Below are 19225 nucleotides of genomic sequence, written 5' to 3' on the forward strand. Positions count from 1 at the left end.
GCGGGTGCAGGCAGCGAACGGTTGAAAAGCATGCATTTGGTTTTACTAGCGTTTAAGAGCAGTTGGAGGCCACGGAAGGAGTGCTGTATGGCATTGAAGCTCGTTTGGAGGTTAGATAGCACAGTGTCCAAGGAAGGGCCAGAAGTATACAGAATGGTGCCGTCTGCGTAGAGGTGGATCAGGGAATCGCCCGCAGCAAGAGCAACATCATTGATATATACAGAGAAAAGAATCGGCCCGAGAATTGAACCCTGTGGTACCCCCATAGAGACTGCCAGAGGACCGGACAACATGCCCTCCGATTTGACACACTGAACTCTGTCTGCAAAGTAGTTGGTGAACCAGGCTAGGCAGTCATCAGAAAAACCGAGGCTACTGAGTCTGCCGATAAGAATATGGTGATTGACAGAGTCGAAAGCCTTGGCCAGGTCGATGAAGACGGCTGCACAGTACTGTCTTTTATCAATGGCGGTTATGATATTGTTTAGTACCTTGAGCGTGGCTGAGGTGCACCCGTGACCGGCTCGGAAACCGGATTGCACAGCAGAGAAGGTACGATGGGATTCGAGATGGTCAGTGATCTGTTTATTAACTTGGCTTTCGAAGACCTTAGATAGGCAGGGCAGGATGGATATAGGTCTGTAACAGTTTGGATCCAGGGTGTCTCCCCCTTTGAAGAGGGGGATGACCGCGGCAGCTTTCCAATCCTTGGGGATCTCAGGCGATATGAAAGACAGGTTGAACAGGCTGGTAATAGGGGTTGCGACAATGGCGGCGGATAGTTTCAGAAATAGAGGGTCTAGATTGTCAAGGCCAGCTGATTTGTATGGGTCCAGGTTTTGCAGCTCTTTCAGGACATCTGCTATCTGGATTTGGGTAAAGGAGAAGCTGGGGACGCTTGGGCGAGTAGCTGCGGGGGGGGGGCGGAGCTGTTGGCCGAGGTTGGAGTAGCCAGGTGGAAGGCATGGCCAGCCGTTGAGAAATGCTTGTTGAAGTTTTCGATTATCATGGATTTGTCGGTGGTGACCGTGTTACCTAGCCTCAGTGCAGTGGGCAGCTGGGAGGAAGTGCTCTTGTTCTCCATGGACTTTACAGTGTCCCAGAACTTTTGGGAGTTAGAGCTACAGGATGCAAATTTCTGCTTGAAAAAGCTAGCCTTTGCTTTCCTGACTGACTGCGTGTATTGGTTCCTGACTTCCCTGAACAGTTGTATATCGCGGGGACTATTCGATGCTATTGCAGTCCGCCACGGGATGTTTTTGTGCTGGTCGAGGGCAGTCAGGTCTGGAGTGAACCAAGGGCTATATCTGTTCTTAGTTCTGCGTTTTTTGAACGGGGCATGCTTATCTAAGATGGTGAGGAAGTTACTTTTAAAGAATGACCAGGCATCCTCAACTGACGGGATGAGGTCAATATCCTTCCAGGATACCCGGGCCATGTCAATTAGAAAGGCCTGCTCGCAGAAGTGTTTTAGGGAGCGTTTGACAGTGATGAGGGGTGGTCGTTTGACCGCGGACCCGTAGCGGATACAGGCAATGAGGCAGTGATCGCTGAGATCTTGATTGAAGACAGAAGAGGTGTATTTGGAGGGCAAGTTGGTCAGGATAATGTCTATGAGGGTGCCCATGTTTACGGATTTAGGGTTGTACCTGGTGGGTTCCTTGATGATTTGTGTGAGATTGAGGGCATCTAGCTTAGATTGTAGGACTGCCGGGGCATTGAGCATATCCCAGTTTAGGTCACCTAGCAGAACAAACTCTGAAGCTAGATAGGGGGTGATCAATTCACAAATGGTGTCCAGGGCACAGCTGGGAGCTGAGGGGGGTCGGTAGCAGGCGGCAACAGTGAGAGACTTATTTCTGGAGAGATTAATTTTTAAAATTAGAAGTTGTTTGGGAATGGACCTGGAAAGTATGACATTACTTTGCAGGCTATCTCTGCAGTAGATTGCAACTCCTCCCCCTTTGGCAATTCTATCTTGACGGAAAATGTTATAGTTGGGTATGGAAATCTCAATTTTTGGTGGCCTTCCTAAGCCAGGATTCAGACACGGCAAGGACATCAGGGTTGGCAGAGTGTGCTAAAGCAGTGAGTTAAACAAACTTAGGGAGGAGGCTTCTGATGTTGACATGCATGAAACCAAGGCTTTTTCGATCACAGAAGTCAACAAATGAGGGTGCCTGGGGACATGCAGGGCCTGAGTTTACCTCCACATCACCCGAGGAACAGAGGAGGAGTAGGATGAGGGTACGGCTAAAGGCTATCAAAACTGGTCGCCTAGAGCGTTGGGGACAAAGAATAAAAGGAGCAGACAGATAAAAAAATAAATAAAAAAATAAACAGAAAGGAGTACCGTGATTAATGGACAGTCCAGCAGGCATCAGCTATGTAGCCAAGTGATCATAGTGTCCAGGGGGCAGCAGTAGATGGAATAGGGAAGCAGCGGAGTAGTCGCCACACGGCGTTTAAAGTTAGTAGCCCGGGGCAAGTGGGAGCGTCTGCTCCGACGGAGGCCGGTTGAAGGCACAGCGGATGGAGTATTCGTCGGCAGACCAGTCGTGGTGGTGCGGCGGGGCGCCGTGTCGACAGAGGATCCAAGCCAGAAGGCGAAAGAGGTATTGTGGAATTTAGTTTGCTAGCCGGGAGATGCGCCTGGCTCGCGGCTAACTGGTGCCAGCTTCGTGGCAGGGGCGTTAGCCACTAGCTAGCTGTGAAGATCAGAAGTAGTGGTCCAGGGATTACGGCAGGAAACAGGAAACCGGCGTTGTAGTGGAGAGACAGTCCAGTACTGGTAGATTGGCGAGTATTATCCAGGCTAAAAACAGGGCTGGTATCTGTGCAGAAGGTAAAAGCCGCTAGCATTGGCTAACAATGCCTAAATAGCTTGTAGCTAATTAGCTTGTTAGCTTCTGGTGGTACTAGAATGTGTTCTAAAATTAAAAATTTAAAAGAATAGCGATTCCGTCACATTGGGTGAGGCAGGTTACCGGAAGGTATAATGAAATTAAAATGGAAAAGAGTGAAAATAAAATTGAAATATATACAAAAAAGAAGAAAAATACAAAGTACAAAAGAGGACGAACAAAAACACGTCTTCACTGCTACGCCATCTTGGAGTCATTTAAGGAAATCAGTTAATTGAAATAAATTCATTAGGCCCTAATGTATGGATTTCATATGACTGGGAATACAGATAGGCAACTGTTGGTCACAGATACCTTAAAAAAAAGGTAGGGGCATGGAACAGAAAACCAGTCAGTATCGAGTGTGACCACCATTTGCCTCATGCAGCGCAACACAACTCCTTCGCATAGAGTTGATCAGGCTGTTGATTGTGGCCTGTGGAATGTTGTCCCACTCATCTTCAATGGCTGTGTGAAGTTGCTGGATATTGGCAGGAACTGGAACACGCTGTCGTACAAGTCGATCCAGAGCATCCCAAACATACTCAATGGGTGACATGTCTGGTGAGTATGCAGGCCATGGAAGAATTGGGACATTTTCTGCTTCCAGGAATTGTGTACAGCTCCTTGTGACCGTGCATTGTCATGTTGAAACATGAGGTGATGGCGACGGATGAATGGCACGACAATGGTCCTCAGTATCTCTATGCATTCAAAAATTGCCATCGATAAAATGTTTGTTGCCCGCAGCTTATGCCTGCCCAAACCATAACCTCACCGCCACCCCTCTGTTCACAACGTTGACATCAGCAAACCGCTTGCCCACACATGAACCCTCCAGGACACCTACAACACCCGATGTCAAAGGAAGGCCCAAAAGATCAAGGACAACAACCACCCGAGCCACTGCCTGTTCACCCCACTGTCATCCAGAAGGCGAGATCAGTACAGGTGCGTCAAAGCTGGGACCGAGAGACTGAAAAACAGCTTTTATCTCAAGGCCATCAGACTGTTAAATAGCCATCACTAGCACAGAGGCTGCTGCTCTATATAAACTCAGCAAAAAATTTACGTCCCTTTTTCAGGACCCTGTCTTTCAAAGATAATTCGTTAAAAACTTCACAGATGTTCATTGTCAAGGGTTTATACACGGTTTCCCATGTTTGTTCAATGAACCATAAACAATTACTGAACATGCACCTGTGGAACTGTCGTTAAGACACTAACAGCTTGCAGATAATTGCCTACTAAGGTCACAGTTATGAAAACTTAGGACACTAAAGAGGCCTTTCTACTGACACTGAAAAACACCAAAAGAAAGATGCCCAGAGTCCCTGCTCATCTGCGGGTTCATGCCTTAGGCATGCTGCAAAGAGGCATGAGGACTGCAGATGTGGCCAGGGCAAGAAATTGAAATGTCCGTACTGTGAGACGCCTAAGACAGCACTACAGGGAGACAGGACGGACAGCTGATCGTGCTCGCAGTGGCAGACCACGTGTAACAACATCTGCACAGGAACGGTACATCCGAACATCACACCTGCGGGACATGTACAGGATGGCAACAACAACTGCACGAATTACACCAGGAACGCACAATCCCTCCATCAGTGCTCAGACTGTCCGCAATAGGCTGAGGGAGGCTGGACTGAGGACTTGTAGGCCTGTTGTAGGCAGGTCCTCACCAGACATCACCGGCAACAACGTCACCTATGGGCACAAACTCACCGTCACTGGACCAGACAGGACTGGCAAAAAGTGCTCTTCACTGACGAGTTAAGGTTGTCGTCTCACCAGGGGTGATAGTCGGATTCGCGTTTATCGTTGAAGGAATGAGCGTTACACCGAGGTCTGTACTCTGGAGCAGGGATCGATTTGGAGGTGGAGGGTCCATCATGGTCTGGGGCGGTGTGTCATAGCATCAGACTGAGCTTGTTGTCATTGCAGGAAATCTTAACGCTGTGCGTTATAGGGAAGACATCCTCCTCCCTCATGTGGTACCCTTCCTGCAGGCTCATCCTGACATGACCCTCCAACATAACAATGCCACCAGCCATACTGCTTGTTCTGTGCGTGATTTCCTGCAAGACAGGAATGCCAGTGTTCTGCCATTGGCCAGCGAAGAGCACGGATGTCAATCCCATTGAGCACGTCTGGGGCCTGTTGGATCGAAGGGTGAGGGCTTGGGCCATTCCCCCCAGAAATGTCTAAAAACCTGCAGGTGCCTTGGTGGAAGAGTGGTGTAACATCTCACAGCAAGAACTGGCAAATCTGGTGCAGCCTATGAGGAGATGTATTGCAGTACTTAATGCAGCTGGTGGCCACACCAGATACTGACTGTTACTTTTGATTTTGACCCCCCCCCCTTTGTTCAGGGACACATTATTACTTCTGTTAGTCACATGTCTGTGGAACTTGTTCAGTTTATGTCTCAGTTGTTGAATCTTGTTATGTTCATACAACTATTACAAACTGAGATTCATTCGTGAAGAGCACACTTCTCCAGCGTGTCAGTGGCAATTGAAGGTGAGCATTTGCCCACTGAAGTCAGTTATGACGCCAAACTGCAGTCATGTCAAGACCCTGGTGAGGACGACAAGTACACAGATGAGCTTACCTGAGAAGGTTTCTGACAGTTTGTGCAGAAATTCTTCGGTTGCGCAAACCCCCAGTTTCATCAGCTGTCCGGGTGGCTGGTCTCAGATGATACAGCAGGTGAAGAAGCCAGAAGTGGAGGCCCTCGGCTGGCGTGTTAATACGTGGTCTGCGGTTGTGAGGCCTGTTGGACATACTGCCAAATTCTCTAAAACGGCGTTAGAGGTGGCTTATGGTATAAAAATGCACATTTAATTTTCTAGAAATAGCACTGGTGGACATTCCTGCAGTTAGAATGCCCCCACAAAACTTGAGACATCTGTGACATTGTGTTGTGTGACTGCACATTTTAGTGGCCTTTTATTGTCCCCAGCACAAAGTGCCCCTGTGTAATGATAATGCTGTTCATTCAGCTTATTGAGATGCCGCACCTATCAGGTGGATGGATAATCTTGGCAAAGGAGAAATGCTCACTAACAGGGAGGAAAACAAATTTGTGCACAAAACTTGAGATATACACTTTTTGTGCTTATGGAACATTTCTGGGATCTTTTATTTCAACTCATGAAACATGGGACCAACACTTTCTATGTCACGTTATATTTTTGATCAGTGCAGTACCGGGTTGAACCCCCCTTTGCCTCCAGAACAGACAGAATTCTTCAGGGCATGGATTCTACTTTATATAGCAAGACACAGTCACATGATTCACTGTAGGTGTGAACCATTTTCATGAATGGGGTGGTGTACCTAATAAACGGACAACTGAGTGTATGAGGTTAGATGTGGGTGCAGATAAGAGTCCAGTGTCTGCAGGAATAGCAGCTGCTTACCATGAGGCAGTGACAACTGGAAAGGTATTGCTCTGAGTCAGCTGTTGTGGGAAGCTCATCTGCTCTGCATGGAGATGGTGGCTTTGGTCTCCATGATTCAATCAGACATATGTATGACCTTGGAAATAATAAATATCTGGGTCCACTGCAGCTCAATGCTTTACGGTAGATACAAATTCTGTATTGGAAATGTTTTGTCTGGCAGTTACATTATGCCTGGTTAGTCTCACCAACAGACAGTGGCCTCTCCTGTAGCACTTACACAAACACAAGTGTTTACTGTGTCAAACACACCCCAGAGATACCCACTTAATCTAAATGCAAAGTGTGAGACCAAAAAAGAGAGCTGAAGGCTATTGATTATTCAAGGGCAACAGAGGTAAAATGCACAGCCAGCCTGTCACACATCTCCGATTTCAAATGCTGCCATTTGTTCAGACCACCACAAGGTGGCAGTAGTGTGTCATAAGATGTCTTCTGACATTCAGACAACGGTATCTTATCTCTGCCATCTCTTGAAATAGTCTGCATGCTATATTGTTGCCTTACAAGATAACTGATTTTACTTATTTCCATCTGTTCAAATGTTTCTTGCACATATTGTCTTCTACAGTATGTAAGGGTGAATTATTTGACCTCAACTCATCTTCCCATGTTTTTGTTCTGTCCAGCCACTCTTCTCCCAGGTTAAGTATTGATTGCTATCTCTTTGTTATTCAGAGACCAGAGGTCAGAGGTCCAACTCATCCCAAACCATCTCAATTGGGTTGAGATTGGGTGATTGTGGAGGCCAGGTCATCTGATGCAGAATTCCATCAATCTTCTTCTTGGTCAAATAGCCCTTACACAACCTGGAGGTGTGTTGGGTCATTGTCCTGTTGAAAAACAAATGATGATCCCACTAAGCCCAAACCAGATGGGATGGCGTGTCGCTGCAGAATGTTGTGATAGCCATGCTGGCTAAGTGTGCCTTGAATTCTAAATAAATCACTGACAGTGTCACCAGCAAAGCACCCCGACACCACCTCCTCCATGCTTCACGGTGAGAACCACACATGCGGAGATAATCCGTTTACCTACTCTGAGTCTCACAAAGACACGGCGGTTGGAACCAAAAATTTCAAATTTGGACTCATCACACCAAAGAACAGATTTCCACCGATCTAATGTCCATTGGTTGTGTTTCTTTGCCCAATCAAGTCTCTTCTTCTTATTGGTGTCCTTTAGTAGTGGTTTATTTGCAGCAATTTGACCATGAAGGCCTGATTCATGCAGTCTCCTCTGAACAGTTGATGTTGAGTTGTCTGTTATTTGAACTCTGTGAAGCATTTATTTGGGCTGCAATCTGAGGTGCAGTTAACTCTAATGAACTTATCCTCTGCAGCAGAGATAACTCTGGGTCTTCCTTTCCTGTGGCGGTCCTCATGAGAGCCAGTTTCATCATAGCGCTTGATGGTTTTTGCGACTGCACTTGAAGAAACTTTCAAAGTTCTTGAAATTTTCCGTACTGACTGACCTTCATGTCTTAAAGTAATGATGGACTGTTGTTTCTCTTCACTTATTTGAGCTGTTCTTGCCATAATATGGACTTGGTCTTTTACCAAATAGGGCCATCTTCTGTGTCACAACACAACTGACTGGCTCAAATGCATTAAGGAAAGAAATTCCACAAATGAACTTAAGGCAGACCTGTTAAATGAAATGCATTCCAGGTGGCTACCTCATGAAGCTGGTTGAGAATGCCAAGAGTGTGCAAAGCTGTCATCAAGGCAAAGGGTGGCTACTTTTAAGAATCTATAAAATATATTTTGATTTGTTTAATACTTTTTTGGTTACTACATGATTCCATGTGTTATTTCATAGTTGATGTCTTCACTATTATTCTACAATGTAGAAAATAGTAAAAAATAATGAATAACCCTTGAATGAGTAGGTGTCCAAACTTGACTGGTACTGTATAGGTTTTCAATTTTCATTGGACATAAAAAAACATTAACATTTTGGGAAATCTGTTCCAAAGTATTTCCATGCATGACAGTGATCATATACAAATGTAAGCAAGGTTTGAAATGATTTAGTTTAATTTATTATAATCTTTTTGCTAGATTAGGGTTGGAGTAAAAACCTATACGATGGTAGCTCTCCAGAAATAGGGTTGGAGAGCCCTGTCCTAGAACAGTTATAGATATACACTGCCAAGAACAGGCATGATAGAAATATACTGCCTAGACTTGATAAGACCCAAGAGTTCGAATCTAAACTGACCTCTAGTCCATAAACCATTGTTAATTATGTGAACACTTGGCAAACAATAAACTGAATGGCTGCCCACACATTAGTTTTATAGGGATTGTTCTCAATCATTATGACCCTTATCACTTCTAATGGAGTGTGATGCTTCAGGTTTGTGAAAGCAGAGCAATGATGGATTCAGAAAATAAAAACATTTCTAGGTTTAATAACATCAACGTAACAAAGAGCATCATATATGATGCTATTCTACATCATTAACACTAGAAACACACTCTTCTCTCAATTTCTCTGGTGTGTCCAAAACGGTTCACAGGCCAAGTCATCACTATACATCCTTGGCCAAAGGCAACATCTAAACTGAAACAAGACCCAATGTTCCGGTCCATTATAGACTCATGCAAAGTCTTTTACTAAACTGAAACAAGACCCAATGTTCCGGTCCATTATAGACTCATGCAAAGTCTTTTACTAAACTGAAACAAGACCCAATGTTCCGGTCCATTATAGACTCATGCAAAGTCTTTTACTAAACTGAAACACGCATTGAGATTAAACAAAAAAAATTGCCTGATGAGGAGAACAGTAAAATGTGAACTTAATTCCAACGACTTGATCATGTAAACACATGAAAGTCAATAAGAGCAGGCTAAACATTATAGAGCTTCACTATATAGACTTTACTCTCATTCACTGCTTGGTCTTTCTCTTGTGGTGTGTGAATTAGTCATAGAGGAACTGGGATACAAAGCTGTGGAGTTTCTGTCTGTTGTCTGTCTGTTGGAAGAGTGGACTGACTCCCAGGAACACACATCCTCTCTGCTGATCCTCAACCAGCACCTGACACACAGACACTATTTAGATACACGTGCAAGGACCAGTGAGTCACTGATAAAATGTTAGTCACACACAGTGACTGTTTCTCACCCCCAGGTCTGTCAGCGTCCTGACTGTCACACGTGCCACCTCCTCTGAGCAGCTCTCTGTGACACACACACACACACAACAAACCAGTGTTTGTGAAAGGTGAGTCATGTGCGTAACCTCCAGACAAAAAAGCTGGTTATTAAAGAAAGTAGATTTTCATTAGGCAAATGTTTGAAGTATGGGTATTAGCATTCTGTGTGTATGTCATTGTGTAATTCCAGTCTCACCATAGTGTCCCCTGTCCCTCTGGGCGGTGTCACACAGGTGGGAGTGTATCTGGCCCAAACACACAGCCTCTGCAGGGTGAGACACACACACAGCTACTCAGAGGAGTTCCACGCACACACACACACACACACACGCACACACACACACCTGGTAGCGGAGTGTCTAGGAGGTCTAAACCCTCTGTAGCCCAGCACAGGGCCCTCAGGTAGCCAGCCATCAGACTGCACAGGAAGAAAAGCAGTTCTGGACACTGGCTGGGCTGGCTCAACTACAAAGAGAATGAGAGAGATAGATTTCAGTCACTGAGTTGTGTTGATTAGTAGTTCTGTGTGTGTACCTTGAAGGAGCGTGCCTCTCCTTCTTCACAGTCAGAATGGTCGTCTGAAGCACTCCAGGTCAGAGCACCCTGCTTCCTCCAGAAATCACAGATCGGCGTGTCGCTAGGAACCTACACACACACACAATATAAATGACATAAGCCCAATCACTGGGTTGAAATGGTGAAAGTGTGTTGAGAAATATACGTTTGTGTGTGATGCACTTTTAACCTCTTCCATCACAAGGATGCCACAGCGCACCAGTGTGTCCACTGCATCCAGAGCAAAGCCATGAGCTGACTGACATGGCTATAGAGAAAGAAAGAGAGACAGAAAAATGGGGCAAGTCAGAGCATTATCTGTGCATATTTCATTGCTACTGGTGGACAGACAGGCAGTTATCAGTCAATATCCCATACACATCACCTACAGATCAGATATCTACAAGCTATATAGAGAGCTAACAGAGACCGCAGGAGATGGTGTAGCACACAATTGGTTTAGAGAGGAGAGAGCGAGAGATGGGTAGGGGAGGTGAGGAAACACAGAGAGGGGTAGGGGGGGGTGAGGAAACAGAGGGGTAGGGGGGTGAGGAAACAGATGGGTAGGGGGGGTGAGGAAACAGATGGGTAGGGGGGGTGAGGAAACAGATGGGTAGGGGGGGGTGAGGAAACAGATGGGTAGGGGGGGTGAGGAAACAGATGGGTAGGGGGGGTGAGGAAACAGATGGGTAGGGGGCGTGAGGAAACAGATGGGTAGGGGGCGTGAGGAAACAGATGGGTAGGGGGGGTGAGGAAACCGATGGGTAGGGGGCGTGAGGAAACCGATGGGTAGGGGGGGTGAGGAAACAGATGGGTAGGGGGCGTGAGGAAACAGATGGGTAGGGGGCGTGAGGAAACAGATGGGTAGGGGGCGTGAGGAAACAGATGGGTAGGGGGCGTGAGGAAACAGATGGGTAGGGGGGTGTGAGGAAACAGATGGGTAGGGGGGTGTGAGGAAACAGATGGGTAGGGGGGTGTGAGGAAACAGAGATGGGTAGGGGGGGTGAGGAAACAGAGATGGGTAGGGGGGGTGAGGAAACAGAGATGGGTAGGGGGGGTGAGGAAACAGAGATGGTAGGGGGGGTGAGGAAACAGCGTGAGTCAGAAATAAAAACTGATCAGAGGGAGCGAGAAGGAGAGAGGGAGGGAGCGAGAAGGAGAGAGGGAGGGAGCGAGAGAGAGAAAGGCCTAGTATTTATGTCTTTGATTAAAAGCCTTTGAGGACAGAGAGTTCGAGAGCACACACTCCATACACAATCTCTCGCACTCTCAGAGCTAGATGAATGGCTGTGCTGCTCCATTAAACATTCATTGAATAAGATACACACACACCCAGCCAGTCCAGTGTGTGTGTGTGTCTAGTATAGTTTTTCCAGGCACAGTAGGTATGTGTGTGTGAATGTGTACTATTCACAGGTATAACCCCTGGAGCAGTGTGTGTGTGGGTGTGTATTCACAGGTATATACCACTGGGTCAGTGTGTGTGTGTATATTCACAGGTATATACCCCGGGGGGTATTGTGTGTGTACGTACTCACAGGTATATACCCCGGGGGCAGTAAGTGTGTGAGTTGCAGGGCTCTCTCAGTCAGTTCATCTTGACACAGTGCCACGTCAAACTCCATCTCCCCTCTGACCTCGTCACCTTTAATCTCTTCACCCCTGATCCTGCTGCTGCCCCCGCAGCCTGCCACCTCACACAGCATGGCCGACACCGCACACGCTGCACACACATTGTCAATTGTAGGGGGAAAAAAGAGTCATAAATAATGCAACTAATCAATGAAGATTGTGAATGTGGTAATGAATTTGCACACACGTACCTCCGACGGCCTCATGGAGGAAGGTGTGTGTGAGTATCTGGGAATGGCGGGAAAGCGAGAGAGTGGCGGAGAGAGAGGGGTGGGGAGCGATGAGGGGATCAGACCTGGAAGGGAGGGAGAGAAATGGTTGTCATTCCCTCTCCGTCACACACACACACACACACACCTACCTACCTGTCTTTGGGATGGGCAGCGAGGGTGAGGTGAGGGGTGAGGATGGTGAGGGAGTGGTAGACCACCCCAACCAGACTCCCCCCAAAGCCCACATCTCTGTTCCTGAACAAGATCTCCTCCAGCAGCCAGGCCACGTCACGACACAACACAGACAGACATACACCCTGGATGGAGGGAGGGGGTGGAGAGAGAGAAAATTAGGTGAGCTGAGCAGACGACCTAATGACCAATAAAATGAAAGAACAGGGCTTTGCCCCTTTGAGAGCAGAAAGTCAGCGTCTCTAATAACGTCTATACACAGAAACAATAAGCAGCAAAGCAGAAAAACACGGGACTCCAGTACTTAACCCCCCAGGCTGAGTTTATGGTTATAGATGGTGTGTTCTCTGTGACATCACCACAAGACTGGCAGGAGAATAGTTCACTCTAACACACACACACACACACACACACACACTGTACCTTGCGGTGTTTGTGCAGTAGAAGACAGGAAACCAGGCTAGTGGACATCACAGCCATGCAGGACATAGTGGCTAAAAAGAGGAAAAACACCAGGTATATTACATGTTATATAGACTGGAACTGGCATTATGACATGTCAAAGAGATGAAGAGACAGAGGGTGTGAGAGAGAGGGGGGTTGGACAGTGATGTAGTATGTCAAAGATATTATGGAAACTCCACAGCCTAGTACTGTATAGCTGATCTGGTCCTTTCTGATGTACAAGGGGGAACTCAAGAAGAGTCTAGGGGTTAGGACTAGGGGTTGATTTAGGACGGCAATAGACTCACAGTAGATGAAGGGCAGGATGGGGGTGTGTGCGCGCGCGCTTATGTATGTATCTCTGTGTGTGTGTAACTCACAGTAGGTGAGGTGCAGGGTGAGGGCAATGCTGAGGTCTCTCTCTGATTGGCAGAGCTCAGGCAAATAACGAGGGGGCAGGATCCATGACATCATCCTCTGGCCAAATATCGCATCAGACCTGGAGGAAGGGCAAGGGCGCACACAAACATATCAGCCTGAAGACCTTTCACTAAATCAGCTCCTTCAAAACAGAAAATGAACTCAATTAGCGATGCCAGATAGACAACAGGAAGCATAGAGAGTAGAGACTGCAGGGTGTGTGAGCATCAGTTAGGCACTTTGAATGAGTGTGTTTGTGTGAGTCAGATCAAAAGTGTGTGTATATCCCAGCAGGTTGGTTTGGCCAGCTCTCCTGTTCACTGCTGTGTGTTTACTATTTGAGCTGTGAACAATAGAGACTTTAAACAGACCTAATAAACCAAGTAAAGCCAGACAGATTGACTCAACAAACTCTTTCTCCATCCATCTTCAGTCCCCACTGCTGATACCCCCTTTCAACTCTCTCTCCTTTTCCCATCGTCCTCTCTCCTCCTTTGAGTTTCATAAGAAGTAAGGACTGAACAGCAAAGATTGAGATAAGATGTGACGCATGCGCAGGCACACACCTGTTGTGTAGAATGGTAGGGAGCAGGAGATCTTGTAGAGGGCGCCCTCCATCCACACGACACCTCCCTGTGTCACACATCTCCTACGCACGCACACACACACAGCAGAGAGAAAAGTCACACACGCGCACACTCAGTAACAACTAGGGCTGTTACGGTGACCGTATTACCGCCACAACGGCGGTCACGAGTCATGACGGCAGTCAAATTCCACCTGGGTAATTAGGCTTCTCCAAGCTCTGATGGTCATTAGTAGCCCACCAAACTTGCTAACTGCCTGGTACTCGGCACTCCACTGTCCCTCTAAATCACTCTGACACCAATGCAAATGTAATCAAAAATGTAATCAAACACTTCGAGAGGCCATGAGCTCATGTTGAGCAACATTTCTATAGGCTATGCAATTGCGCGAGAAAACATAGTGATGGCCTCTATTAAAAAGAGGAGGATCCCATCAGCTTTCTACAGGCTAGGCTTACTATATTTATTTCGCAACTTTCCTAATATTTAGCACATTGTTTCTTTTCACAACAGGAGTATAGCCTACCTGACTGGTGTGAAAATTAACCACGGGAAAAGTGTTTTGCTATTTAAGTGCATAGATGAAATGTATTTTTCCCGATGCCCCATTTCAAGACAGGTGCATGATAATGGTCCATTCTAAATCAAAACTAATTCCACACATATATTATTTAAAATATGTAAAGACAAGATTAAATCAAGAATAGTGTGATGGGTGACAATATTATATGATATATTATCACTTGTGAATGATGCCCAGGTTAAGGCAAACAGTGCATGCTTTTTTTGCGACTTTTTCAAATCATTGTCACACACCTCATCTAGCCCATAGGCCTATATGTTTTGATAAGGTTTGTATCACAACTAAAGTGGCCAAATAACTTCTTAAAATGAAGCACATTTATCTGCTTTACAACAGGTGTAGAGCCTAACTGGCAAACATATGCAGTGTGTGAGTGTCAAGTTTGGGGGAAGATCATTTTCACCATAATAATTCACCTTTATAATAAAATAATTTAATGCATCATCGCATCTGTGGTCACTTTTGAGAATGGTGTTTTCCTGCTAATGGAAAATTTGCGCTTATAGCCTACTGCCATTTGCGCATTGCTGCGCTTATAATGTGAAGAAATAGCCTAATAGTTTATCAACATTTTAAGCTAAATGTTCTCATCTGTTTCGTCAGGCTCATTGCTTAAAACTGTTTTTTTGATGCTAGTGGTTGTATTAATTTGGGATCTATGGCATTCCACAACTGTCCCGAGCTATGTTTGGAATATTTATTTATTGCATGGAATAGGTGAACTTTTGTACTATGGGGATAGTATATTGACATAGACTAGTGCTTTTGCTGTTCGTTAGGCCTACTCATCTTGTTGGTTGACAAAAAGTAAATGTGGACAGTTCTTCCAATATGTGCCTCGCAATTGGATAAGGACGCGCATAGTTCCGTCCCCGATGTGTCTGTCTTCACTTGTAGCCTGTGACCACGTGATTGAGAGCCATACGAGTGAGATGCTTCGGCACGCAGCCGGGAGAAGGGAATCATAATTATTTTCAGCCCAAGGGCACAACAGGCACAGATTTCTTTTGTGGGCATTACGGCCACACAAAGGGGATGCAGCCAGGAAATTTGAGGCATTATCAAATGCTTGTCAAATTGTGAATGAGAGACTGATGAAGTGTGTACAGCCTGCGCAAAAAAACAAATCAGAGCTCATGTCTTTTTTCAAAACATCATTAGAGTCGCACCATGCAGGCTTAGAAGGTATAAAATCTAAATATTGTTATGACGTTGCCCTGTTGGGTGAGGTTTATGACCCCCCCCCCCCATAAATACCTTTCCCTCTTTTCTCTCCACTCTACAGAATGGACTCTTGGAAAGCCCTTTGTTAATGCAACCACTGTGTCAGATTTTAAAAAAGCTTTACGGAAAAAGCACACCATGCAATAATCTGAGTACGGCACTCAGACACAAAAACAAGCCATACAGGTACCCGCCATGTTGTGGAGTCAACAGAAGTCAGAAATAGCATTATAAATATTCACTTACCTTTGATGATCTTCATCAGAATGCACTCCCAGGAATCGCAGTTCCACAATAAATGTTTGTCTTGTTCGATAAAGTCCATAATTTATGTCCAAATACCTCCTTTTTGTTCGCACGTTTAGTTCAAAAATCCAAATTCACGATGCGCAGGCACACTTAGTCCAGACGAAAAGTCAAAAATTCCATTACAGTTCGTAGAAACATGTCAAACGATGTATAGTATCAATCTTTAGAATGTTTTTAACATAAATCTTCAATAATGTTTCAACCAGAGAATTCCTGTCTTTAGAAAGGAGAAGGAACGCAGCTACCTCTCACGGGGGCACGCCTGAGTGAGCTCGTGGCCCTCTGCCAGATCCCTGACTCAATCAGATCTTATTCCCCCCTCCTTCACAGTAGAAGCATCAAACAAGGTTCTAAAGACTGTTGACATCTAGTGGAAGCCTTAGGAAGTGCAATATGACCCCATAGACACTGTATATTGGATAGGCAAACCTACAAACCTCAGATTTCCCACTTCCTGGTTGGATTTTTTCTCAGGTTTTTGCCTGCCATATGAGTTCTGTTATACTCACAGACATCATTCAAACAGTTTTAGAAATTTCAGAGTGTTTTCTTTCCAAATCTACTAATAATATGCATATCTTGGCTTCTGGGACTGAGTAGCAGGCAGTTTACTCTGGGCACCTTATTCATCCAAGCTACTCAATACTGCCCCCAGCCATAAGAAGTTAACTTCTTTCAGCTAGGGGGCAGAATTTTTATGTTTTGAAAAATAACGTTCCCAAGGTAAACGGACTATTTCTCAGGTCCAGATGCTAGAATATGCATATAATTGACAGATTAGGATAGAAAACACTCTAAAGTTTCCAAAACAATCAAAATATTGTCTGTGAGTATAACAGAACTGATTTTGCAGGCGAAAACCTGAGGAAATCCAACCCGGAAGTGCCTTTTATTTGGAAACATCCCTGTTCCGTTGCCTGCCCCTCCTCCATTTAAAGGGGTATCAACCAGATTCCTTTTCCAGTAGCTTCCTCAGGCTGTGACCAGGCTTTAGACATAGGTTTCAAGCTTTTTAAAAAAAAAAAAAAAAAGAAAAGTGTCCTTTGATTAGTTCCTGCACGCGACAGATGTAGCTCGACATTTTCTTTCTCTGTAGTATTGAATAGGTTACCGTCCGGTTGAAATATTATCGATTATGTATGTTAAAAACAACCTGAGGATTGATTATACAAAAAGGAAACTTTTGGGAATTTTCGTCTGCCTTTCAGGACCGGAACGAGCCTGTGGTTTTCTGAACATAACGTGCAAACCATATGGCGGTTTTTGGTTATAAAACTAATTTTTATCAAACAAAAATAACATTTATTGTGTAACTGGGAGTCTCGTGAGTGCAAACATCCGAAGATTATCAAAGGTAAGCGATTAATTTTATTGCTTTTCTGACTTTCGTGACCAAGCTAATTTGAGGCTAGCTGTTCGTACTGTTTTGTCTGGTGATTGATAAACTCACAAACGCTTGGATTGCTTTCGCTGTAAAGCATATTTTCAAAATCTGACACGATAGGTGGATTAACAACAAGCTACGCTGTGTTTTGGTATATTTCACTTGTGATTTCACGATTATAAATATTTTTTGTATTTTTTTTTTAATTTGGCGCTCTGCAATTCAGCGGTTGTTTACGAAAATGATCTCGCTAAAGGGATCCGTGCGGCAAGAAGTTAACATAGAGAGAGTATGGCAACATCAAAAGGTTGGGGAATGGAACAATATTTCCCTTTCTCAACCAGTGAAAGTGTTCGTTGGTACTTAAAGAATATGATATCAGATCAGTTGGTGTCTGGGACATTATATCTGATGATAGGACAACAAATTTTATCTTGGAAAGTCTACACATTCTAGTTATCAGATTCACATGGAATTGTTGTGCAATTTAAATGGTTTAAATATGAAACTATGTGACAAGATGTAATTTTAGCTTCTAAATGAGAGAATTGTTTACGTAAGTAAACTATGCTCACTCAGTGGCCACCCCCAAGTGAACAGACATTGGTTGAGAACTATGAAAAACGCCCTTCTCTCCCACAGTACAAAAGCCTGTTGACGGAAGTCAACTTAGTTCCCGACGACGTGAGGACTGGTGTCCAAATGTTTAAAAGGGTGAATTTCAACGTGGAGGTGATGATCACCACGCTGGAATGGTGAATTTCACCTAGACCAGCCAGAATACAGCGTGAGCTGATTACGGCAACTTGGTATGAACTTTGAACAGTTATTCACTAAAGAAGAAGTGATACCTCCTAGACTGCAGGAAGGGTATCACATGAGGGAGGAGGATGTCTTCCCTGTAACCCACAGCGTTGAGATTGCCTGCAATGACAACAAGCTCAGTCCAATGATGCTAAGACACACCGCCCCAGACCATGACGGACCCTCCACCTCCAAATCAATCACGCTCAAGAGTACAGGCCTCGGTGTAACGCTCATTCCTTCAACGATAAACGCGAATCCGACCATCACCCCTGGTGAGACAAAACCGCGACACGTCAGTGAAGACAACTTTTTGCCAGTCCTGTCTGGTCCAGCGACGGTGGGTTTGTGCCCAGAGGCGACGTTGTTGCCAGTGATGTCTGGTGAGGACCTGCCTTACAACAGGCCTACAAGCCCTCAGTCCAGCCTCTCTCAGCCTATTGTGGACAGTCTGAGCACTGATGGAGGGATTGTGCGTTCCTGGTGTAACTCGGGCAGTTGTTGCCATCCTGTACTTGTACCGCAGGTGTGATGTTCGGATGTCCTGATCCTGTGCAGGTGTTGTTACACGTGGTCTGCCACTGCGAGGACGATCAGCTGTCTGTCCTGTCTCCCTGTAGCGCTGTCTTAGGTGTCTCACAGTACAGACATTGCAATTTATTGCCCTGGCCACATCTGCAGTCCTCATGCCTCCTTGCAGCATGCCTAAGGCACGTTCACGCAGATGGGCAGGGACCCTGGGCATCTTTCTTTTTGTGTTTTTCAGTGTCAGTAGAAAGGCCTCTTTAGTGTCCTAAGTTTTCATAACTGTGACCTTAATTGCCTACCGTCTGTAAGCTGTTAGTGTCTTAACGACCGTTCCACAGGTGCATGTTCATTAATTGTTTATGGTTCATTGAACAAGCATGGGAAACCGTGTTTAACTTCTTATGGCTGCAATCCCGTTAACGGGATGACATGATAACAGCGAAAGCACTACAAACGATTATGTTAGATCACACCAAACCACAATGAGCACAGCCATGTTTCCAGCGAAAGATAGCAGTCACAAAAAGCAGAAAGAGATAAAATGAATCACTAACCTTTGATGATCTTCATCAGATGACACTCATAGGACTTCATGTTACACAATACATGTATGTTTTGTTTGTTAAAGTTCATATATCAAAAAATCTGAGTTTACATTGGCGCGTTACATTCACTAGTTCCAAAATCATCAAGTGATTTTGCATAGCCACATCGGTTCAACAGAAATACTCATCATAAATGTAGATCATAATACAAGTTATACACATGGAATTATAGATATACCTCTCCTTAATGCAACCGCTGTGTCAGAT

The 19225-nt window shown here is 45.2% G+C and overlaps 1 protein-coding gene across 1 annotated transcript in view; it reads right to left on the reverse strand.

The window, feature by feature from the left end:
- Nucleotides 1-8275: 8275 nt before the first annotated feature.
- The window catches only part of gpat2 (glycerol-3-phosphate acyltransferase 2, mitochondrial), a 40671-nt gene continuing 29721 nt past the window's right edge, over nt 8276-19225 (reverse strand). Inside the window, exons 11-22 of the mRNA XM_039012816.1 lie at nt 13561-13643; nt 12955-13073; nt 12554-12624; nt 12092-12255; nt 11918-12021; nt 11633-11817; nt 10285-10362; nt 10074-10184; nt 9884-10004; nt 9736-9804; nt 9509-9564; nt 8276-9421 (exon numbers count right to left, since the gene is read on the reverse strand). Coding sequence (XP_038868744.1) covers nt 9305-9421; nt 9509-9564; nt 9736-9804; nt 9884-10004; nt 10074-10184; nt 10285-10362; nt 11633-11817; nt 11918-12021; nt 12092-12255; nt 12554-12624; nt 12955-13073; nt 13561-13643 — 1278 coding nt within the window. The 3' untranslated portion in view covers nt 8276-9304. The remainder of the gene's footprint in view (nt 9422-9508; nt 9565-9735; nt 9805-9883; nt 10005-10073; nt 10185-10284; nt 10363-11632; nt 11818-11917; nt 12022-12091; nt 12256-12553; nt 12625-12954; nt 13074-13560; nt 13644-19225) is intronic.

Source organism: Salvelinus namaycush, chromosome 18 (genome assembly GCF_016432855.1).
Source record: "Salvelinus namaycush isolate Seneca chromosome 18, SaNama_1.0, whole genome shotgun sequence".
NCBI lineage: Eukaryota > Metazoa > Chordata > Actinopteri > Salmoniformes > Salmonidae > Salvelinus > Salvelinus namaycush.